The sequence below is a fragment of the Carassius carassius genome, chromosome 17 (genome assembly GCF_963082965.1).
Source record: "Carassius carassius chromosome 17, fCarCar2.1, whole genome shotgun sequence".
Taxonomy (NCBI): Eukaryota; Metazoa; Chordata; class Actinopteri; order Cypriniformes; family Cyprinidae; genus Carassius; species Carassius carassius.
In genome coordinates this window covers 5,910,003-5,935,307 of record NC_081771.1, presented here as the reverse complement: position 1 = coordinate 5,935,307, position 25,305 = coordinate 5,910,003, and the positions used below count along the sequence as shown (strand labels likewise).

At 39.2% G+C, this 25,305-nt stretch overlaps 1 protein-coding gene and 1 long non-coding RNA gene across 2 annotated transcripts; both read right to left on the bottom strand.

Moving 5' to 3' along the window:
* Positions 1 to 614: 614 nt before the first annotated feature.
* LOC132160857 (uncharacterized) lies at positions 615 to 1,517 on the bottom strand. Its single transcript, XR_009438078.1, has 2 exons — positions 1,006 to 1,517; positions 615 to 816 (listed from the first exon to the last, which is right to left on the bottom strand). It is a non-coding gene; the product is annotated as an uncharacterized LOC132160857 (long non-coding RNA).
* Positions 1,518 to 2,553: 1,036 nt separating this feature from the next.
* On the bottom strand, positions 2,554 to 16,466 carry LOC132160856 (complement decay-accelerating factor-like). The gene is made up of 7 exons (XM_059570569.1): positions 16,151 to 16,466; positions 12,129 to 12,314; positions 11,945 to 12,044; positions 11,797 to 11,867; positions 11,192 to 11,368; positions 4,861 to 4,944; positions 2,554 to 2,978 (listed from the first exon to the last, which is right to left on the bottom strand). The coding sequence occupies exons 1-7, from the start codon at positions 16,218 to 16,220 to the stop codon at positions 2,926 to 2,928; spliced, it is 741 nt and encodes a 246-aa protein (XP_059426552.1). The 5' UTR covers positions 16,221 to 16,466; the 3' UTR covers positions 2,554 to 2,925.
* Between the last annotated feature and the right edge of the window lie 8,839 nt (positions 16,467 to 25,305).

The window sequence follows — 25,305 nt, the reverse complement described above, 5'->3', positions numbered from 1 at the left end:
GGAAACAGGAGATGAGCCCCTTTTCTAATGCACCACCTAGCTTGATAAACCCCTTCTCAAAGACTTACTGTTTGTCAGTTTAATTTGGGTAACACACATATTCTGAATGCCTTCGGCAGAATTCGACTGAGTCATTTTAATCTAGATTAATTTCAAGATCACAGTGAGATTAATCTAGATTAAAAAAATTAATCTATGCCCACCTCTAATAATATATATATACATACACATGTATGTTTCTTTTTTCTTTCCTGGGTTTGGCCAAGGTCTCTGTTTAGAGCACACTGTCTAAATGATTCTCCAGTTAATGGAAGTATTTGGCTTGAATAGCAGCAAGTATCTCGGTCATTGTCCTGGTAACCACATTGCTGTGCGGTCTACTGCTTACGTAAAAGGAATACTTTTGAAAGGGGGGTGAAGTATTACAACTCTTATTAGAAATGTTTGCTAATTCAGGATCAGGTTTCCTGTTACCATACACTCACAGAAAATCTGTTAAAACACTCGAGTGAAAACATGTGCCAGAGGTTCTTTAGGGTGGATTCTTGGTAACAAGATGGGAAAATCTGGAGATCAGGAGTTAGTCATCCTGAAGCAAAAGAACCACACCCAAGTACTTAAAAAACAATCTTTATTCAAATATACAAAAATATAATCTGGTGCTTCTATCAATTACTGTAATATATGTCTAAAAGCCAAACATTTTGTAGCAAAATACAATAACTAGTTTAAATAATAGAACAAAAAAGGTTTCAATTTCAGTGAATCCATGTGCAGGAGTTACACTAAAGCAAAGGAGCCGTCCGATTGATTGCCCTGTGGTTGAGAGTCCAGATAAAACAAATTAAGGACAATAAACACGACACAGTAACACATGAAGAATAATTAATTGAGACTATTTTGCCAGAACTAACTAACAACTAATGAGTGTATAAATCATTGGATGAAGTCATGACAAAAGAAAGTTCATATTAAGCCAATGAAGATTCAGATATGGGTGGATACCTTGAGTTTAGACACTTTGATTTAGTAATAAATCTTCTTTTGCCCTCAGTTCTTCACCAGTATTGTATGAACTACGCAGCATTATCAAACAAAGACATACAGTAAAGACATTATAATACATTATTTATTGGACACATTCATGTTTTGTTCATATTAAATTAGCCATCCGCTCTGCATGGTGTTTAGATGTAATTAGTATTTGGTCAGACATTAGCTCTGCAGTTATTTTTGTCATTTTGTCAGCAGCTCCAGCCTTTCCTTTGTGACAGCACACCTTTTAATTAAAAGGTTTTTTTTTTAACCTACTACGGCTCATATAATACATTTTCACGGGGTACATCAGCAATAATTTACTTGAGATTGAGGTTGTTTGCCCATTAACTCATGATGAGCATGCTAGGAATGTTAAGGTAGGATCCTTCAGACCAGTACAGTCGGTGAAACTTTATTTTCTATGATATTGTATAAGCTTAATTAGCCCAAAAGCACTTCTTCTGTCACTGTATAAGATAATCAAAGTGTGCCACAGCCACAAATCAAGCACAAGGACAGATAGCTTTCTGATTGATAAAAACATGAATCAAAGTGCGTGTGTATTTTTGTGTCCATCCTCTTTCTCATTTGAAAAGATGGGATTCATGCAGGAAATGGCAAGAGGAAAGCTGATGTTAATGTGTGGATGAATGCATGTGTTTGTGTACAGCAGCTTGAAGTGAAGGGGAATGAAAGTCAGCCATGCTTAGCAGCGATAGAATGACTTTAAATCAATTGACAGAGATATACTCACCCTGTTTTTTTAAAAATATATATCATAACCCCTGTAAGAAGATAGTTTCAAATTTCAAATGCTTTGCAATGAGGTCAAGAACAGCTGTGCATCACAATCAATGGCACCAAAGCATAACACCATACAGTACCACTCAAAAATATGGGCTAAGTACGATTTTTTAAAAGTTGAACATTTCTTATGTGAAATGTTATTACAATTTTACTGCTTTTTTTATATTTCCAATTTTCAATTATTTTAAAATGCAATTTATTCCTGAAGCAAATCTGAATTTTTACTCCAGTCTTCAATGCTTCTTGATATTTCTGTGGACACTGTTATAGGAATTTTACATTAATAAATTGTAAATAAAAATCTTCTGCACATTGATAAATGTCTTTACACTCATTTTAGATCCATTTAATGTATCCTTGCAGAAAATAATAATATAAAAAGGCATTCAAAACATTTTAATGACCCCAAAACTAATGGTATATATATATACACACACTATACTATCTATACTGTACATTGCTTAATCCAAATAATTAATATACTCACAGGCAACTATCACCAAGACACCTGCAACTGATAACATATAAGATCAGTTGTGTTATAAGAATAGTGAGACACATGAAAAAAAGTAAATGAACATTCAATAGATACAATATGTACAATATGTAATAATTAATATACTCACAGGCAACTATCACCAAGACACCTGCAACTGATAACATATAAGATCAGTTGTGTTATAAGAATAGTGAGACACATGAACAAAAGGAAATGAACATTCAATAGATACAATATGTATAATATGTAATAATTAATTTACTCACAGATAGCGGCATCTGTGAAGGCACCTGCAAATGTTAACATACAAGATCAGTTGTGTTATTAGAAACAGTGAGACACGTGAACAAAAGGAAATGAACATTCAATAAATACAGTATGTGGTGGCCATCAGTTATAATAGTGATCACTCCTCTTATTTGGAACTTATACAAGACAAAATAAGCCATTATCATCACTGACAGTTATATAATATGGTGACACATGTTGTATGACAAACTAAAGTCCCCTCTATCTACAGTTACTGCATTACTTTCCTGAGGGTGTAGTCAGACATTGAATTTAGTACAGTATCATTGAATTTAAAGGATGAACTCACTTGAAGAGCCATTAGTGAGCTTTTCTCCAATTCCTCCTGCAATAAAACATATAATCAAATAAACATTACAACATAACCACAACAAATATTAGTGTGAAACCTGAAGAAAAGCTGGGCTGGACTCCTTACCGTGCGAACGGTTGAAAGCTGTTGTTGTGGCTTTGTTTGTGGTGCTTGCTTTTGTCGACTTTATGACGACTGGAAAAAAATATATGAATACGTCATTATCTGCTTTTGCCATCTTCTCCAAATCAACCTTACACACGTTGCATAAACATCTAGACAATTCAGTTGATTTGAACAATGTATATGGAATGCAAAACCACTGGAGAAAGATCCACAGATTTCTGAAGAACAGGAACACCCATCATTCACAAATTCGTTTCACATTTGATCTAATTTGATGATGCTTTTAGCTACAAGTGCAGTTCTCGAAGCAGAATGCAACAGAGATTCCCTCGAGATCGGTGCAGGAAGTGCTGCCGATTCTGTCGAAGTGCTGCCGATTCTGTACAGGTCTACTTATCACTCATATCATGAATGCACACATTGGAATATAAATTCCCATCCATTATAACATTTAGAAGGTTCAGCTTCTGACAAAAAAAAAAACTTTCCTGCAGCGCCCCATCATTTAGCACCCTAAAAATAAAAGTTTAAAAAAGTTAAAAGAAAAAGAAAATAAAATAAAAAAAACACCTTGAATTTGCACCATTCCATTCATAAGAACTTGAGAAACCATAACATTCTTTGCAGTTTGTGAAGATACATTGTCCTGCTAACTGTCTCTGTTGGAGTGTTCACTAACATTTTCTTTTATATTATTTTTCATACTTTTGTTTACACTTCAAATTACCAACATAAACATTTCTTTTATAAGTATATAATAATCTTCCCCAGTTTTTCTTCCTCTCCTTCCTTTTCAGTCCATTTTTTTGTGTGTGTTAATAATACCCACCACCAAAACAAAGAGACAACAAATAAACAATAATCATTCATATACCGTATTGACCCGAATATAAGATGATGTTTTTCTGAAAACATACATCTAAAAAACGTGGTTGTCTTATATTCAGGGTCTAGACTTTGACATGTCAATAATACACCCACGACAATAGATGGCGACAAAAATGCATGAGAAAGAAAGAGAGAGAGAGAGAGAGAGAGAGAGAGAGAGAGAGAGAGAGAGAGAGAGAGAACAAGATTTGTTTTTTAAAATGCTTTTTTCCAAAAGGTACATCTGGAAAAAGGGGGGTCATCTTATATTCCGGTCAATAGGGGTATATATTTTTTCCACATCTCCATAGGGAATGTATGGGAACCATAGACTGTATAAAAACATGGATGTAGTGTCCGTGACATCACCCTTAGACTCCTGAAGAGTGTTTTTGAAGCCTAAAGTGTGCAGAGCGGGCCGTCACCATCTTGGCAGCGCATTACCGCTTGACTCTCCCGGACAATCGAAAATGGACAAAAAGGCGGGAGCTGGTTGCTGAAGCCACGCCCACTTAGCGCGACAGCGGTGACAGCAGTAGGCAATCCACCTGTCACTCAAGTGACCACGCCCTTAATTATGCAATTATGCACACCCTTAGGGGCAAAATTAGCTATATAGAACAAAATCATTTTTTGCCCCAGGCTGTAAACATGTTTTTTTCTGCTGTAAAGTTGGGCATTTTAACATGGGGAGTATGGGACTGACTCCCTTTTGCAGCCAGCCTCAAGCGGCCAGTCGATGAATTACAGTTTTAGTCATTTCCTTATTGGCTTCACGAGAGCGAGCGGGAGGTTGGCGCTCGATGGGAACGTATCCTGTCGCACAATGTTTGTGCTACACACATTAATGATACTTCAAACCTTACCAAATAAACATTACAACATAACCATAACAGATAATTAGCTGCGCTGGACTCCTTACCATGTGAAAAGTTGGAGGCTGTTGTTGTGTCTGTTGTTGTGGCTTTGTTTGTGGTAGTGCTTGCTTTTGTCTGTGTTATCATGACTGAAAAAAAAATATGAATACGTCATTATCTGCTTTTGCCATCTTCTCCAAATCAACATTATACATGTTGCACAAACATCTAGACAATTCAGTTGATTTGAACAATTTATTGTGACGATTCGCGCATTAGAGAGACACAGGGAGAGAGCGAGATCCAATCGCAGATGTTTATTCAAGGGGTAATCCAAATCGTTGTCAATACAAGCAGAGGTCAAAGCCAAACAGACAGTCCAAAAATAAACAAACAAATAAACAAATAGGGAACAGGAACTCGGAGGACCAGAGGTTATAGGGTCAATCTCGGGAGACGAGAAGATGAAGGGGAAACTCGGATGACGAGAAAGCTGCATACACGAAGGGTAAGGACTCCAAACAAACAACAGGGAAAGACAGGTATTTATAAGGAGGCTAATGACAATCAAGTGACTGCACCTGGTGCAATTAACCGGAGTGGAATTACTGTGAAGACAGGACCAGACTAGAGGAATTCTAGTGCCTACGGTGAAGTACCTAAGGGGAAGTAAGCCCACTAGTAGACACCCAGGGAAACAGAGACTAGACAACGTGACATGTTTATGGAATGCAAAACCACCGGAGAAAGGTCCACAGATTTCTGAAGAACAGGAACACCCATCATTCACAAATTCGTTTCACATTTGATCTAATTTGATGATGCTTTTAGCTACAAGTGCAGTTCTCGAAGCAGAATGCAACAGAGATTCCCTCGAGATTGGTGCAGGAAGTGCTGCCGATTCTGTACAGGTCTACTTATCACTCATATCATGAATGCACACATTGGAATATAAATTCCCATCCATTATAACATTTAGAAGGTTCAGCTTCTGACAAAAAAAAAAGAAAAAACTTTCCTGCAGCGCCCCATCATTTAGCACCCTAAAAAAAGTTTAAAAAAGTTAAAAGAAAAATAAATAAAAAAAACACCTTGAATTTGCACCATTCCATTCATAAGAACTTGAGAAACCATAACATTCTTTGCAGTTTGTGAAGATACATTGTCCTGCTAACTGTCTCTGTTGGAGTGTTCACTAACATTTTCTTTTATATTATTTTTCATACTTCTGTTTACACTTCAAATTACCAACATAAACATTTCTTTTATAAGTATATAATAATCTTCCCCAGTATTTCTTCCTCTCCTTCCTTTTCAGTCCAATTTTTTGTGTGTGTTAATAATACCTACCACCAAAACAAAGAGACAACAAATAAACAATAATCATTCTTATACCGTATTGACCCGAATATAAGATGATGTTTTTTTGAAAACATACATCTAAAAAACATGGTTGTCTTATATTCAGGGTCTAGACTTTGACATGTCAATAATACACCCACGACAATAGATGGCGACAAAAATGCATGAGAAGAGAGAGAGAGAGAGAGAGAGAGAGAGAGAGAGAGAGAGAGAGAGAGAGAGAGAGAGAGAACAAGATTTGTTTTTTAAAATGCTTTTTTCCAAAAGGTACATCTGGAAAAAGGGGGGTCATCTTATATTCCGGTCAATAGGGGTATATTGGGGTATATAATAGGGGTAGGGAAGTCGTGGCCTAATGGTTAGAGAGTCGGACTCCCAATCGAAAGGTTGTGAGTTCGAGTCCCGGGCCGGCAGGAATTGTGGGTGGGGGGAGTGCATGTACAGTTCTCTCTCCACCTTCAATAACATGACTTAGGTGCCCTTGAGCAAGGCATCGAACCCCCAACTGCTCCCCGGGCGCCGCAGCATAAATGGCTGCCCACTGCTCCGGGTGTGTGCTCACAGTGTGTGTGTGTGTGTGTGTTCACTGCTCTGTGTGTGTGCACTTTGGATGGGTTAAACGCAGAGCACAAATTCGGAGTATGGGTCACCATACTTGGCTGAATGTCACTTCACTATATATTTTTTCCAAATCTCCATAGGGAATGTATGGGAACCATAGACTGTATAAAAACATGGATGTAGTGTCCGTGACATCACCCTTAGACTCCTGAAGAGTGTTTTTGAAGCCTAAAGTGTGCAGAGCGGGCCGTCACCATCTTGGCAGCGCATTACCGCTTGACTCTTCCGGACAATCGAAAATGGACAAAAAGGCGGGAGCTGGTTGCTGAAGCCACGCCCACTTAGCGCGACAGCGGTGACAGCAGTAGGCAATCCACCTGTCACTCAAGTGGCCACGCCCTTAATTAAGCAATTATGCACACCATTAGGGGCAAAATTAGCTATATAGAACAAAATCATTTTTTGCCCCAGGCTGTAAACATGTTTTTTTCTGCTGTAAAGTTGGGCATTTTAACATGGGGAGTATGGGACTGACTCCCTTTTGCAGCCAGCCTCAAGCGGCCAGTCGATGAATTACAGTTTTAGTCATTTCCTTATTGGTTTCACGAGAGCGAGCGGGAGGTTGGCGCTCGATGGGAACGTATCCTGTCGCACAATGTTTGTGCTACACACACTAATGATACTTCAAACCTTACCAAATAAACATTACAACATAACCATAACAGATAATTAGCTGCGTTGGACTCCTTACCATGTGAAAAGTTGGAGGCTGTTGTTGTGTCTGTTGTTGTGGCAGTGCTTGCTTTTGTCGGTGTTATCATGACTGAAAAAAAAATATGAATACGTCATTATCTTCTTTTGCCATCTTCTCCAAATCAACATTATACATGTTGCACAAACATCTAGACAATTCAGTTGATTTGAACAATGTATAAGGAATGCAAAACCACCGATCCACCGATTTTGGAAGAACAGGAACACCCATCATTCACAAATTAGTTTCACATTTGATCTTATTTGATGATGCTTTTAGCTACAAGTGCTTTTCACTAAGCAGCAGTGTTTGAGAGCATGCTGCTGTAGCTAAACCTATACCTCAAACTTGGCTTCGCTTTTATAAAAGAACAGGAGATTTCCTTCCATCTGGTTACCAAATCTAACTTCAGGAACTGAACATTCAGTAGCTGGGGATAGAAAGGAAACTAGATTAAGTCATTAAAACAAAAACGAAGTAAATACTGGCAGATTGTAATAAACTAAATACAGTACTGAAAACACATCTCAAGACATCTGGCACACTGCAGCATGCATGGCATTTCATTAATGTGAAGTGAGCCCATTAAAATTTCAAAACAAGTTTCCAAACCATTTTGTATAACCCGAGACTATAAAAGAATGTCTCCCTGGAAAGAAACGTACAGAAAATAACATACAGTTATATTAATGGTTTAAGCAGGGTTCTGAACAGGTTCAAGGAACGAAAATGAAAACCGGAAACGAATGAAATTTTGACAGGAACAGAACCAGAAATAGAAACTAAATAAAATTTTATAGTTCCGAACAGAATCAAAATTTTGAAATGGCCATTAACCGGTTAATAACGTTATTTTATCGTTCCGTTTAATATTTGAAATTTGCTGTCAATGAATCATGAATTCCAGAAGTACGGCATATGCAAATGTGACGCTGAAGCCAGCAAGTGAAATGTCCGCTCAGCTGTGTACTCATCATAGGCAAGTCGCAATGCACCGCCCTAGAGTTTATCTGAGGATAGTTTGAGATGAATTCAACAGATCACACACCTGCAGCGCTTCTGTGAATGGAGAAAACTGAAAAACGAACCCCTATAGGCTTACATAAACAGGAATATAGGCATATAGCCTACACTAAATATATTTCACTTAAATCATATTGACAGATTAAAGAAACGAAAGAAAAAGTGTGCTAAATTATGGTTCATTGCGACATGTTCCAAAGTTTTCGGAAAGGAAAACGAAACAGCAGAGAGAAGTTTTCTTTATTTTGCAAAAGCTGAAGCGTTGAATAATGTCTTGCTTCTATATAACCAATCAGCTTTGGTATGACCATCGTGCTGACACAAAATCATTTTGCTTTATTAAAGAAAACAAATAAAAAGTTAGACTGCTCCGTTGTACAACATTGCGTTCAAAGTGACCGCGCCTCACTGTGCTGATAAAGCCGAATTGAAGGATGATGTTTTATGAAGATAAAAGTACAAACACTATATAATAAATAATATTTTAGCATCCAGATATGTCGGGAACATGGAAACATTTAAATCCATGCCGGATGAGAAGATGCAGGCATCAGCTTCAGCTTAAATTAATTTGTTTTTGAATTGACGTTTTTATAGCCTAAACTTGTTTTGTTTTCGAGAGAAACTAATAGCTGTTTTTATAATGTTTGTAAACATTTTGGTTTAGACTACAGGCATTTTAGCCTTCATTATTTCGTAAAGTAATAGGGCTAATAAAATGCAATGCCGTTTTTTTTTTTCACTTTCAAAACGCAATCTTTCAGCCTTGTGGTTTTTTTTTTGTTTTGTTTTTTTTTACAATGCAGCAAATATTTTTAAATATCTTAAAAAAAACCTTAGCTGTTTTTAAAGTGTTGATAGATTTTTTTTTTTGTAGCCTATATTTGTCCAAAATCTAGAAAAGATGACTAACCACAGCGGATTAAATTGACTAACGTTAGATCTCTATTTTTTTCTTTTTCTTTTTGAGTAAATAAAACGCTGTACTTTATTAATATTACATTACTATTATTGTAGGGAGTGAAATTTAAGGTTAAAATTAATGTTCTATAACTTTAAATAAGATCTAAAGGTAATATCGCGAGAACAGAGACCAGAGACAATTGTCTGCGCGCAGTTATGAGAGGTAGAAAGAGAGAGAGAGAGAGAGAGAGAGAGAGAGAGAGAGAGAGATAACGCACACTGTGTAATCAGATGTGACTAATTCCTAATGTTCACCTCTTCATGTTTAATAAATCAAGTGTTATGATCTGCCGAGCTCCCTGTCGGTGTCCTCCTTCCAACAAAGCCAACGAGCTAGCGCACGGTTAGAACTGCAAAGCCTACATAAAGAAACTACGCGCGTTACATTATTATTAGGCAAATTATAGACACATAATATTGTTTTTAAAAAATAATGTTACTAACAATATAATATATACAATAATAATTCATAGGAATGCAGAAACAGAAATGTCAAAATATCGATTCTGCTCTGAGTGAACCGATTGAATTTTCTTTTTGTTTTCAAGCCCTGGGTTTAAGAAATATTTTTTACAGATATATTCAATTTTAATTAATCGTTTGTTCAATATCAGGTGTACCAATAAATGGCTCAATTTAGTTGCAAAGTGACTTATTTGATTTATTATAATTTATTGTAATAATATAATATATAAAATGTACAAAAATGAAAAGTAATTACTTTATAACAAAATGGTGCCTACATATCTACATCTTTCTATACATCTGTCTGTCTAAAAAGAAGGTTCTGCATATTGGAAACTTAAAAGGGATCGGTAGTGAACTCTTCTAACTTTTAACATTCCATCTCCAACTTTTGGACAATATTCTTCCTAGCACTGCCAGGCACAGCTATCCGATACTCCCCAACCCGCACTAAGATGGTTTCAGAGAATAATACATCGCCTCCTTAAAAACATCTTTCAACAACTGCCTGTCACTAGCAGGACTATGATGAAATGGAAACATGAGGCTGAGATGATTCTGTATGGCTTGAAGGAAAGAGTCAGAGAGCGATGAGTCACTGAAGATTTACTATTAAAGATCACTTCAACATATACAACTAAGACAAAAAATCAATAAATCACAAAAGGCCTGATAGACCTGCTGAAGAAGAAGAAGGGGACCTTCAAGTAGAAGGTTACCTAGAGATGCGAGCGAACATAAACTTCTCAATAAGGCGACAAAACAATAAAATACAAGAAAGTGAAAGGGCAATGCAATTCAACTGTGCTGTGCAAGAATAGAAGGATGAGTTCAGCAGGCTGAGTTCTGACATGCAGTGCCCTGATGGTGCTGTAACGCCAGTGACTGAGTCCAAATACAACCTCAGACTGATCAAGGGTCAGATCTTAAAGCACCATTACTTATACTGTTACTTAGAGACAGGTTTCCAGTGAAAAACAACTTGGCATCCACAGTAAAAACGACAATACTATGTTATTCAAATCACACAAGAACAGCCAATAATAATATATTTGAGTGCATTATTATATGTTGTAGCTAAAAATCAACCTCCCTATGTAGAAAATAAATGAGTTGTTACTTCCGGAATTGGCTGTTGCACTCTATACACAGCTACAGTGTGTGGAGCTAGATGCTGGACCAATGCAATTGTTTGTGGTCATTCAATGCAGCTAATTAGGACAAAAAATGTATGTGACTGGAGTAAAAATGTAATTCTAAAAACTGACCTATGCATATTGGAGGCGGTGAACTATATTCCCCGTATTCACCACATGTAATGGAGCTGTTGCCAACAAGGGTGTAGTTATCATTGCACGAATATGTAATGACATCATTAAACACAGGATTCTTGGGTCCAACCCTCTCTCCATGCTCAATTGGATCTGGAAAAACGCATTCTGACACTATAACAGAGACACAGTGAAAGAGAAGCTGTCAACATTTCTGACTGTCAGGTCACTCTAGACAACACAGATGTTAATACTGAACGCGCATTAGGGTTATTACAGTACACTAAAATCATAAAAAAAAACTCAGAATAATATAAACATGTTTTATTTCAGTAAGTTGCCCAGGCAATGTTTTCATTTTCAATTAGTTTTAACATGATGTATTTAAATAACTATAACTGAAAGAAAAAAATATATAAATATACTTTAATAAGAAACAAAAGAGATAAGAACAAAATTACCAAAACTGAAAAAAATAAAAAAAAATAAAAATAAAAATGCATTAAATGAATTAAAAATATCAAGAAACACTATAATAATGTCTCAATTATATTAAAAATAACACCGTTATTAATCTACAGTAAACAAAGATGAGGACTCACATATACATTCAGCTTTTCCACTCCAGCCAGAAACAAGACATTGCCTGAAGCTTGATCCTTCCAGATCATATCTGGATTAAAAAGAAAAACAAGAGTCAAGTACAAGTATGAGTGCAGTATGGACAGTAGGGGCCACAGCGTTCCTTACCCTGTCTCACATATGGGTTGTATGTAGGCACCAAACAATGTTCCATCAGGGCTGGAGTAGGTCATATGTGGTGAAGGTTTAGGTTGTCCACAATCTACCTCTGAAATAAAAGCCAACATAGCACAGTTTAGTACTTGATACAGTTTCTTTTAAAGGGAATGTCCAAATTTAGAAGTCAAATTACTTTTGCAGATTAATTTCACTTCACTCCAGACCCCGTTCACACAGGTGATTGAAGTTGGACCTTTAGCTCTCTCATATCCTTTAGCACACTCCACAAGCGCTTCTGAATCGTCTGCGAAGCTATTCTTCAGTATGGATTCCAGTGACAAGACAAATTTGCCATTCATAGGAGGAACTGGACACTCTGCTACAACAACCACAATAAAAGATTTTAGTCAAAAGATTAGCGTCAGTAAAATTTGTGTTTGTAAATGAATACATTATTTTATTCAGGACCCAATAGTTTGATCAAAAGTGACAGGAAAAACATTTATAGTGTTCCAAAAGATTTCTATTTCAAATAAGTGTTCTCTTTAAATGTCTATTCATCAAATAATCCTTTAAAAAAGTATCCCAGTTTCTGTCACGATCGGTGTTACAGAACACACAGGAGAGGGAACCAATTGCAGGTATGGTGTTTATTGAAGGGCAAATCCAAAAGGGGTAAACAGTCCAGGCAGGGTCAAAACCAGAATATCCAAATATACAAGACAAGAAGACAAGACAAGGCAAGGCAAGGCAAGGCAAGATGACGGACATGAAATAACCTCAACATTAAACAAGGACTCCGTACACAGACTCAGACAGACCGGGTATAAATACACAGAAGGGTAAAGGGGAAACAGGAGACAGGTGGGGAACAATCAATTAACTAAACAAGGAGGAAGGTGACCAAATAAGGGAACAGGAAGTGATAAGGTGACAGACACCGTGAGAAAGGAGGACATCTAGTGGAAACCCAGGGACACAACCCAGACACTGTGACAGAACCCCCCCTCTACGGAGCGGCTCCCAGACGCTCCACGACAGACACAAAACAGACCAGGAGGGAGGCGGACAGGTGAAGGCTCAGGGGGAGGGACGGAGGGCCAGAAAAGAAAAAAAAGGGGAACAAGCACCAGAATGAAACACAACACAGAAAGACCAGGAGGGAGGAGGACTGGAGGAGGTTCAGGGGGAGGGACGGAGGGCCAGACTAACAGAAAGGGACAGGGACAGACATTAACACAAAAACAAAAGGAAAAAACAACATGAAGCCCCCCAGGGCGGAGCAGAAGACCACCATGTCCGTGTGGTCGGAGCGGAAGCCCCCCAGGGCGGAGCAGAAGATCACCACGTCCGTGTGGTCAGGGCAAACGCCCCCCAGGGCGGAACGGAAGACCACCACGTCCGTGTGGTCAGAGCGGAAGCCCCCCAGGGCGGAGCAGAAGACCACCACGTCCGTGTGGTCAGAGCGGAAGCCCCCCAGGGCGGAGCAGAAGACCACCACGTCTATGTGGTCAGAGCGGAAGCCCCCCAGGGCGGAGCAGAAGACCACCACACCCTTGTGGTCAAGGCCAAAGTCCTCCAGGGTGGAGCAGATGACCACCACGCCCCTATGGTCGATGCCGGAGTCCAACAGGGCGGAGCAGCAGACCACCCAGTGACTTGACTTGACTCTGAAAGTTCAACGGTGACTGGCCCTGACTCCGGAAGGTCATCGGTGACTCGCCTCGGCCTCCGGAACAGCATCGGGCACCGCCTCGGCATCGGGCACCGCCTCGGCCTCCGGAACAGCATCGGGCACCGCCTCGGCATCGGGCACCGCCTCGGCCTCCGGAACAGCATCGGGCACCGCCTCGGCATCGGGCACCGCCTCGGCATCGGGCACCGCCTCGGCCTCCGGAACAGCCTCGGCCTCCGGAACAGCCTCGGCCTCCGGAACAGCCTCGGCCTCCGGGAAAGCCTCGGCCTCCGGGAAAGCCTCGGCCTCCGGGAAAGCCTCGGCCTCCGGAACAGCCTCGGCCTCCGGAACAGCATCGGGCACCGCCTCGGCATCGGGCACCGCCTCGGCCTCCGGAACAGCATCGGGCACCGCCTCGGCCTCCGGAACAGCATCGGGCACCGCCTCGGCATCGGGCACCGCCTCGGCCTCCGGAACAGCATCGGGCACCGCCTCGGCCTCCGGAACAGCATCGGGCACCGCCTCGGCATCAGGCACCGCCTCGGCCTCCGGAACAGCATCGGGCACCGCCTCGGCCTCCGGAACAGCATCGGGCACCGCCTCGGCATCGGGCACCGCCTCGGCATCGGGCACCGCCTCGGGCACCGCCTCGGGCACCGCCTCGGGCACCGCCTCGGGCACCGCATCGGCATCGGGCACTGCCTCGGCCTCCGGAACAACATCGGGCACCGCCTCGGCCTCCGGAACAACATCGGGCACCGCCTCGGTCTCCGGAACAGCATCGGGCACCGCCTCGGGAACGTCCTCTGGGCTTTGAGGAATGGTAGACGCCTGTCTCCTCCTCCTCCGCCCTCTATGTTGGCGAGTCGGTGACACCTTGTCTGGAGACTCAGGCGTTGAGTCGGCCATCTTGTGCTGTGGCTCCAAGCTGGCGGCCATCTTGTGCTGTGGCGCTGGGCTGGCGGCCATCTTGTGCTGTGGCGCTGGGCTGGCGGCCATCTTGTGCTGTGGCTCTGGGCTGGCAGCCATCTTGTGCTGTGGCTCTGGGCTGGCAGCCATCTTGTGCTGTGGCGCTGGCTCAGCAGCCATGACGTTAACCGTCTTGGGAATCTCTAGGATCTTGGACAGCGTAGCGAAATAATCCAAGAATGAGTCAGCGGCCCTCTTGGGCGTTGGCGCTGAGCTGGCGGCCATCTTGCACCGTGGCGCTGGACTCGTGATCGCCTTGGGTTGTGGTACTGTGTTGGTGTCCATCCTGCCTCGTGGCGCTGGGCTAGCGGCCATCATGGGTAGTGACGCCACTGTGGCGGACGTGCGCCTCCTCTCTCCTCTCCGTCCGCCATGGTGAGACGGTGGCTCTAATCCATCCCACACGAGCCCCGGGTCGAAGGGCGGCCCTGGTTGAGAGCGGTGCTGAGTATCCTCTCGACCACTCCCTCCTCGGCGACCTCCTCTGGTTCCCCGGAAAACCACCAGGCGAGTTCCTTCAAATCCACTCCTCTCCCGCACTGTGGCTGGGGAGGAGACATAAGCCGACATACCGCTGGCTCTTGCAGTGACGGAGTCCTTCTGTCACGATCGGTGTTACAGAACACACAGGAGAGGGAACCAATTGCAGGTATGGTGTTTATTGAAGGGCAAATCCAAAAGGGGTAAACAGTCCAGGCAGGGTCAAAACCAGAATATCCAAATATACAAGACAAGAAGGCAAGGCAAGGCAAGGCAAGGCAAGGCAAGGCAAGGCAAGGCAAGGCAAGGCAAGGCAAGGCAAGGCAAGGCAAGGCAAGGCAAGGCAAGGCAAGGCAAGGCAAGATGACGGACATGAAATAACCTCAACATTAAACAAGGACTCCGTACACAGACTCAGACAGACCGGGTATAAATACACAGAAGGGTAAAGGGGAAACAGGAGACAGGTGGGGAACAATCAATTAACTAAACAAGGAGGAAGGTGACCAAATAAGGGAACAGGAAGTGATAAGGTGACAGACACCGTGAGAAAGGAGGACATCTAGTGGAAACCCAGGGACACAACCCAGACACTGTGACAGTTTCCACAAAAATATTAAGCAGCACTCCTTTTTAAGCTTCTCCATCAGAGGTAAATTACTTTTGAAAATCTGTTCAAAGTTTCAAACAGAAAAGCTATTTTAAATAGTATATATATTATAATATTTCACCATATCTGTTTTGGTGGGTTTTTGACCAAATAAATGCAGCCTTGGTAATCATAATAGACACTTGACAATTATATTGTAGCACTACCTACAGGAAAGTTGTGATATCGGTCTTTGAAACCCTGCTCTTAGGAGACAGGGTGGTATTTTTTCATTTGACTAATAATTTTCGAGATTCTATTAGACACATACAATTCAAAGAAACAGATCAATCCAAACCCAGGGTTGTCTCGTAGTTTAGCGGCATTTGTTCATGAAATTGCTCAGCAGGCTATTTTCAACACGCTGAAAAGTTTCTGAAGTTGACAGATGGACTGGGTTTAAAAACAACTATTCAAGAAGTTTACTTTAAAATCAACTTACCTTTCCCCATAGAGACCAGAGAAAACGGCAGTAGAAGCAGTGACCAAGCCTTCACACTTGTCATCGTCATTCGAATATATTTAGTTTTTCAGCAACAAACACTTTTCAAATATACAACAACCGACAGAAGAAGTCAACAGATTAAATAAATTACACGGACAAAATATTCCCAATATTAGCTTAATTTGTCACTTTCCCGCTGCAAAGGAAAAGAAAAACTGGCAAATTAAAAGGAAAAAGCCCTTCATATATTGGCGTGTACTACGACTGAACGTCTGAAGAAGAGAATCTAGTGGTTCACTCGTGGATGGAACACGCCCATTCTGTGACGTAGACCTGCCCTTCCCTCAGACCAGAGCCTAAAGACTGATAACACGGTTCACAGAAACTGGCTGCTGCTCTCTGAAATGCGAGCGTACTGTGCAGCACAGTATACACAGTCTGCCGATTATATTTAAAAATATTATGTAATCTCTTTACAGTGTGTAACAATAATTGTTTTAAACGAATATGTATTTGTACTGTAGGCTATTGTATTTGTTTGATACACTGTTGTTGTCATTTGACCTTTATTGCCTACCTATACTATTAGTTGCCTATAGTAGCCATGTACACATTAGTATTAATTTCCTTCAGAAATAATATTTAATTTGCTAATTTGATGCTTAAGAAACATTAATGGTTTTACATATACAGTATATAGGCTATACGAGTACGATATTGCTTAGGCTAAAGCCTAAAGCATAGGCTATATATACATATATAATGTAATATATATATATATATATATATATATATATATATATATACATATATAATGTAATATATATATATATATATATGTATATAAAGAATACTATTCTCATAACCTGGTGAAAATGCTCAACACTGCTGTTGCAACATAACTAATGCTGTTGCTATAGTGTGCGTCTATTTGAATAACAAAAGTGCAAATTTGTCCAGTCTGCTGAGGTCTTGAGTTTGGTTTTTTAGAGTTTATGGAATATGTGAGTCAGTGTAAGGGTGTTCCCCAACAGGGGCGTCCCTCATGAAGCTTGACAGTGTAGCCTAATCACAATGGCAATTTCTTCCTTGGTGCTCTATGTATCATACAGTACGTCTAACTGCTAACATCAGTATTTGGTTTTGAAATTTTGAATCATGCTGTGTTTCAGTAACACATGGCTATTTTCAGTGTGTGTGTGTGTGTACCTCCATAGAAACTGTGTTTATGATTGCTATAGTAACAGGGTGTACTTAACCACAAAAGTGTTTAATGATTCAAGCATTATAGCTTACAGGGAACCCTGCCAGAGTTTTTCTGCTGGAAAAAAGGAACAATCATCCATGAACATCACCTATGGTAAAATCACTGCAGAAAGTCGATGTAAAAAAAAAAAAAAAAAAAAAACACTCACAAAACAATAAAAAAAAACTGTCAACTAAACCCATGTACACTGATGGTCAAAAGGTTATATAAATATATATATTATTTATTTTTTATTTATATTTTTTTATCTTTTTGAAAGAAGTCTTTTACACTCACCAAGGCTGCATTTATTTGTTGAAAAATACAAAAAAACATAATATTGTACAATATTATTACTACCTAAAATAACTGTTAAAACATGATTTATTCCTGTAATGGTAAAGCTGAATTTTCATCATTACTCCAGTTCTCACTGTCACAGGATCCTTAAGAAATCATTCTAAAATGCTGATTTGCTACATAGTGCATCAACTATTAATTATTAAAAGTTCTCTTCAACAATGCCGCTGTTTAATATTTTTGTAGAAACTGATTTTTTGAGTATACTTTGATTCAAAGGAAGTTCAAAAGAACAGTTTTTATTTAAAACTTTTTTTTATAATAAAATCTCTTGTATTGTTGTATTATAAATGTATTTACTGTCACTTGTGACTAATTTAATGCATCCCTAAAATCTTCTTTTTTTTCTTTTTTTTCTAAATCTTACTTACCCCAAACTTTTGAATGGTAGTGTTTCCCAGTTTCACACAACTGTTTTAAAAAATGACAATAATAAGACATGTTTCTTATTTATATTAGAATGATTTCTGAAGGATCATGTGACACTGAAGACTAGAGTAATGGCTGCTGAAAATTCAGCTTTGCCATTGCAGCATTGAATTAAATTTAAAAGTATTTTCAAATAGAAAACAGTTCTTTTAAACCGTAATAATTTCAAAATGTTCCTATTTTTTCCTGCATTTTTATCAAATAAATGTATCCCCAGTGGTGAGCATAAGATAGACTTCTTTCAAAAACTTAAAAAAACAACAATAACATTCTTGACCATTTGACATGTGACCATTTCATTGGTGAAAGTGAAAGAAAAACAGCTGAAAACAGTGAAACTGAATGAGCTTATGAAATCAACTTAATTCCCTGAGAAAGTATTCTGAAATGTCAGAGCTAGACTCCAAATGTGCTCTCTGAACTTATCTCAAAAAAAAAAAACACCACACCCATTTTATCCTGGCCTGGATAGAGAGATAAAAACCACAGTCACTCTTTCCTTGTTTATAACAGAATAACTCGGTCTGTTTTTCATCAGCTTATCCACAGCAAACTTAAGATTCAAAAAGAAAAGCTGTATAGGGTCGCACATGGTTGTGTGTTTAATAACATTACCGTTTTCTGCAATGCTTTGGGGCCCATGTAGCCTATTAACTTTACTGCTCAAGCCTTAACTATTGCACCCCAACAAGAACACACAGCTATGTAACTTTTTGCGTTATAACATTAATATATTAAAATGTGCATTCATTATACGTACATTAACTTTTATATTACCACATAAGCAAATGTTTTGTTTCCATTAGTGATGTGTTTTACTGGAAACGACTCGTTAGTGACACCTGGTGGCAGTTTCGTAGAAACCTCAAAGTAGGGCTAAAGAATCCTAATATATTTCACCTGTCAGACATGTATTATCCACTTTCACCACTGCTTCAGTGGTTTGCAATAAATTTATCTGCTCCTTTATATCTCTGCTACCGCCTTAAATACCTCCTCCAGTCTCTGCGGTACTGAGTACTTTACACATCGCTGAGCAATCATGAAATGATACAGCAGTGTTCTGCTTAACTCAGCAGAACAAATGCTGCTTAGACTGGCATATTTCTTTACTGTAAGCCATTAAAGTAGTCTACATTTTGTTCTGTGAGACAAGCCATAGGTTTTATCATCTAGATAATGCTGTAGGCGTGACAGGCTGGGATAAGGCTTTCTGTAGACAACTTGAGCTGGGATAATAAATGTCATGGTCACAGTCATTATATTTAAAAATCTTATAGCTTAAAGTCATCTTAAAATAATGAAATTAGTCAAACGTTGCTCTTATCTGTGTGCGCTCGGTTTTGTCACACTGCCTGTTCCTCTGCAAAACTCAGCAGAAAAGGCTGGAGTAAAAAAAAAAAAAAAACAAGCTTAAATATAGAAATGCCAATTATGGAATAATTCGCAAATTTAAATAACATCATTATTTTGAAGCAGATGTCGCAAGATTTCGATTAAGGGAAAAAAGTTAATTTGAAGTGAAAGTGGATTGTTTAGGAGACCCTTATCATTTTTTTTAATTAAAAAAACTCCCTTGAGATTGTTGATACACATTTTAAAACACATTTGATTTTGCATGAAGTGTTACATGACCAGAACACCAGGATATGATTTTATTTTCTTTGCACTGACTTGAAATATTTTCCCGCCATGCTTAAATAATTACTTAGAAAAATAACAGAACAAATATACATATTTCTATTCTTTCTTCTGAGAGACCACTCAGCTATTTTTTATAAAGGTGCTGTACATTATTTAAACATTTACATGAATCAGACCACGTTATACTGAGCCCATATGAATTTTGTCTAAAATGAGGTGATTCTAGGCCTCACTTTTTAAATATGAACAATGAAGATGATTTACTTATACATGTATGTACAGCAGATGCTAACATTGCTTTCATGACATGTCTTCACATTTTGTTGAACTGAAAGTTTTCAATGTGTCATTTGCACAGAACAATGTAACACTACAACTTATCGTGAACAATGATCTTGTCTTTCTCACCTTTACTTTATATCGCAGCTGTGTCACAGTTACATATCCAAACCCTGAGGTCATAATCACATCCCACACAGCATATGGAATGGCCAACTGTCCTTTGGTATAGTTAGATCATATCACTTCCTATGAAATCACACCATACATGTTAATCTTGGCCACATTCAGACCTCAAAACCCAAATAAATCAGCCCTTTCAGAAACCTCCCACAACCGATCAGGTGTTGCAAGCAAGCATGGAAAAAATCAGCTGAGGATCTTAAAATAGACAATTTGATAATACATTGTACCCGCAACATTCCTGTTTTTAGGAGGGATCATTTCCCCCTACATTATAATCTGTATTTAAAGACTGAATCTTTGCACATTAGGGTGAATATCACAGAAAACTGTACTTGATCATATTTCACCTCAAAAATGAAAATTTGCATAAAATCAATTACACATAATGAAGTCTATTTGTAGGATTTTTATGATTTGTTTCATTGTGACAGTACGCATGAATTTCTCTCCCATAAAAATTCTCTGTAATTGATTCAGAAGGTTTGCTTTTCACTGCAGTCATATTCATTAGATACTCATTACTTTAGTGCAATATAAATATTAATTATTTTTATATTATAGTTTAAGTTAAAGCTAATGCAAAAAATACAGTAATTTGAATTTGAAGAGTAATTGTGCTTAATTTTCATAAAAATAATGTCATAATATAAATAATAATAATAATAATAATAATAATAATGCAGGCTTTATTTTCTTAAAGGAATAGATCACCCAAAATCACTTGCTCACCAATGGATCATCTGCAGTGAATGGGTGCCGTCAGAATGAGAATCCAAACAGCTGATAAAAACAAATTTTAATAATCCACATGTAATCCAGACCACTCCATTCCAGTATTTTACATTATGAAGTGAAATAAGAAACAAATTCAAGATGTTTTTAACTTCAAACGTCTTCAATCCATGATATTGCTTTCTCCAGTGAAAAAGGTTTTTGTGTGAATCAGGAGGAAGAGATTAAACACACTTTACAAGCCAAAACTGTCCAAAACAAATATGTCAGTGTTTTATCCAGAAGCGATGGATTTATTACAGACACAGTTTTTCACTTCACAAAACAATAATTGGTGCATTTAAGTCATGTGCATTATTGTAAGGTTTTTATCAGCAGTCTGGACTCTCATTCTGACGATACCCATTCATTCATTGTTGGCCTGGATGCGAGTAAATTTTTAGCACATTTTCATTTTCGGTTGAACTATTCCTTTGATGCAAAATATTTTCTTTTAAATTTGAGGTTAAATATGACCCCTTGACAACCTTCATGAGGTTCACCCATGCTCATTGGCTTCTGTTGGTCATAAACCAAAGCTTGACTGCTGTAAAGTACAGTATAGCCTCATAACCGAGGGGTTGCATTGCTTGCACTGCTTGCCTTCATCTTGATGACATGGATCTTCAGGAAAGAAATTAAATAAATATCTACCGTATTAAATCTGATTTCATAGAATATCTAAAAATACATCTGCATTAACCATTTGTTTTGTGACAAGTCAAAACAGTTGCTACAAGGTAAAACTACCACGGTGCTTAGCAAGAGCCTGAACCTCTACACCGAAATCAATGTCACAATCTGTTATAGCTACATGTATCTATTCATATACATATTTCAATAAATAAACATTTGATCATGTTCTTGGTATATTAAAGCACAAGTTTCTGGTCATTTGCAATTATGATATTTGGAGATCAGGGAATCAAAGACATGGAAGAGAGAACAGTCTGAAAAGTCCCTGGTAAAGCCCCCAATCTTCAAGACAGTTCTTATTTACACCATTTGAAAATGTTAAGAGATAAACTGCACGGGTCTTAAACGCATGCAACAAAACAAGAAGTTTGCATGCAGTGGAAAAAAATGATTCTTTGGGGTAAAGACGTGCTGTTTTTAACCGAAACATAAACTTGAATTGTTGTTTTTGGTGATTAATGGGCCGTTCCTGTTAAATTGCATAAGGAAGGGTTGCATTGTGATGTTGACAGAGTCCTCATGTTGTTTAATGTCAGCTGGCAAGAAGCAATTTTAAAGAGGCTGTCCGGACAAAAAGGAAATCCATGAGCTCGACCACAAAGCTTCAGAAATTGCCTGTCCAAGTTGATTAAGCAATGATCTCCATAAAGCAGTTTAGATGAAACTTCATGTCTAATCAGTCTTTTTGTGAGTGCTTTTTTAAATCATTTGAATGAGAAGCTCATGCTGACTACTGTCCAAAGAGAAGCACATGAACATTGTTCACTTGATACGCTCTGAAGCCACATGGAGAAAAACAAGGTGCAAGGCCAAAAACATACTCTTGGAAAGTATGTGAACAAGCATGTGAATGCACCGAATATACATGCTTTGTATTATTGTAGTGGTTTCAAACCTCTCTATTCAATCGGGCGATAAAGTTATGACCTTGAGATGTCTGTGCTTCTAAGGTGTCGACTTGTTTATAGCTACCTATCTAATTAATAAACAACCTGGTTTAAAGTTGGCATTTACTTTCTAAATGCATATTATTGAGCTTATTGTGGACAACTGATCCATTTCGTTGCACTGTAGAAGAAGATATTCTTTAGAAATTTGGTAACCAAACAGTTTCAGGTCCCATTGACTTCCATAGTATTTGTTGTCTATACTATGGAAGTCAATGGGACCAGTCAAACTCAGTTCCTGGAGGGGCGCAGCCCTGCAGAGTTCAGTTCCAACCCTGTTCCAACACACATACCATTTAGCTTTCAAATTAGCCTGAAGGACTTGATTAGCTGGATCAGTTGTGTTTAATTAGGGTTGCATCTAAACTCTGCAGGGCTCCGGCCCTCCAGGAACTGAGTTTGACACTCCTGGTTTAGGGTATAAATGCTAATATTTTCAAAGAAATTTGGTAACCAAACTGTTTCAGGTCCCATTGACTTCTATAGTGTTTGTTGTCCATACTATGGACATTAATGGTACCCAAAACTTTTAGTCTATAGAAGAAGATATTTTGAAGAAATCTGGCAACCAAGCTGTTTTAGGTCTCATTGACTTCTATACTGTTTGTTGTCCATATTATGGAAGTCAGTGGGACCCAAAACCATTTAGTCCATGAAAGAAAATATTTTGAAGAAATCTGGCAACCAACCAGTTTCAAGTCCCACTGATTTCCATAGTACAGTATTTGTTGTCCATGCTATGAAAGTCTATGGGGGGCGAAAGCCATTTGGTTACCAATATTCTACAAAATATATTCTTTTGTGCTCCACAGAAGAAAATAAAGGTTTGGAGCAACATTGGCTTATTTGCAAGCTACAATTCACAAGTAACAGATTTTATTTTGAGTTTATGCAGTAGAATGTATCATATGCTGTATACACTTTTCCATAAATGTAATATAATTAAACTCAACTTCAGTTTTTTTTTTTTTTTACAGCATAAGGAACTTGTTAGGAGAAGTTTGGCTAGGCAATGTAAATAAACCTCAATCAGCCCCTTGAGTACTTTGAGTACCCCTTGAAGATGCTTAGTCTTTTACTCAAGAAGGCCCTAGTTTTCTTCAAATGTCTGTGCCAATAAACCAGATGTGATGTTTATATCTAGCCTAAATAACACGTCGACAGTTTAACTCGCTCAGCAAAATTCTCTTCCGCCAGCAGATAATCTACGCAAATTCCCACGATTGTGCTGAAATGTTGAGAATGCAACTTGCAATACACGATGAACTGTGTGAAATAGCAGCTAGAAGCGTTTGCATTCACATACTTGCGTACTGTATGTTTTTGGCCTTAAACCTTCTATTCCCAAGGATCGCCAAACTATTCGCAAACATCTTGCATCGCTTCCTGGTGCGTGAGGATACGAGCAAAACTAGGGATCTTCCAAAGGCCGTCGCTCAAGGGACCAGGGCGGTCTAATACTAGATTCGCCCTGGTGGTGACTGGAACCCCATCCATGGTGACAGTGTTGTCTTCGCTCTCATTTCCTTTTCTTTTCCTTTCATTCTTGTCTGTAATCATTTCCTTCCTGTTTACTTCCGTTTGATCCCCCTTATCCTTTGTTTGTCTGCTCCTCTTGTCTCCTTCTCTGCTCAATATGTGGGTGTCCTCATTTCGCATGTCTCTATCTCTCTGTTTTTTTTTCTTTCGGGGTCTTTTGAGCTCCGTTTCCGCTTTTGGCTCAAGCACTTCATCCTCTCCTTTGTTTATCACTATTTTCTCAGCTGTCCACTTTGCCTCCCCTTCTTGGGCCTCATTATGTTCCCTTCCTCTAGATTCCTGTATTTTCCTTCTATCAGCGGCACTTTTCTTCTGGTCCACCCTCACAGTCCCCTTCACACGGCGTTCCTCTTTCCGTCCCTGCGCTTCGCCAGTTACCACTTGCTGTCCTTCACGCTTTGACTTCTGGGGACTGACTGAGCGATTATGTTGGCAGGACTTTCTGTTCTTGTGGGAGTCTCGAGTGCTCTGTTGCTGATTTTCTTTGTGGCTGCAAGCTTTGTCTTTGGATGGGCTTTTGGATTTCATTGCATCTCCGAGATCAAGGAGATTCTCCGCAGACTGACTCTTGATGAGCCGTTGCTGCGGGACTCTGGAAGAGCTGGTGTTTGGTGGTTTGGCACGCTTCTCCCTCTTGCTGTCTTTAGAGCGAGGTTCCTCACAGGCCAGATCCAAGGAGCCGTGAGAACGGGCAAAGGAGCTCGTCAGGTCTGACGTTTCCTTCTTCGCTGTGGTAGATGGCAGATGAAGGAGAGGATAACTGAGAGGAATGCTGAAAGTGTTGGATCCCAGTGGATCAGGAAGGATAACATCAGAACCTAAGGGTGAAAAGATGTGATTGCTTATACTGCCTAGAATTAAAATACTATGATTAATTATTTACCATGGTTACCAATTATATTTGAGTGGTATTTGCCTGTTTCACTGCTGGTTGCTAATGATTCGCTATGTAAATGTATTGCCCTGCTATATTTTTGAGTGAAACCATTTTTCATGGTGTTGTGAATGCAGGAACATATTTGACATATCTATAATTTGACACAATAAAGCAGAGA

What these genes read in the sequence shown, in the direction of transcription:
- LOC132160856 (XM_059570569.1), bottom strand. Translation starts at nt 16,220, where the DNA reads ATGACGATGACAAGTGTGAAGGCTTGGTCACTGCTTCTACTGCCGTTT. An exon ending in ACCGCCTCCAATATGCATAG is followed by an intron (nt 4,945 to 11,191) that starts GTCAGTTTTTAG and finishes TTTTTTTTTCAG; the next exon opens with TCATGATAACACAGACAAAA. An exon ending in AGCCTCCAACTTTTCACATG is followed by an intron (nt 2,979 to 4,860) that starts GTAAGGAGTCCA and finishes GTTTTATTGCAG; the next exon opens with GAGGAATTGGAGAAAAGCTC.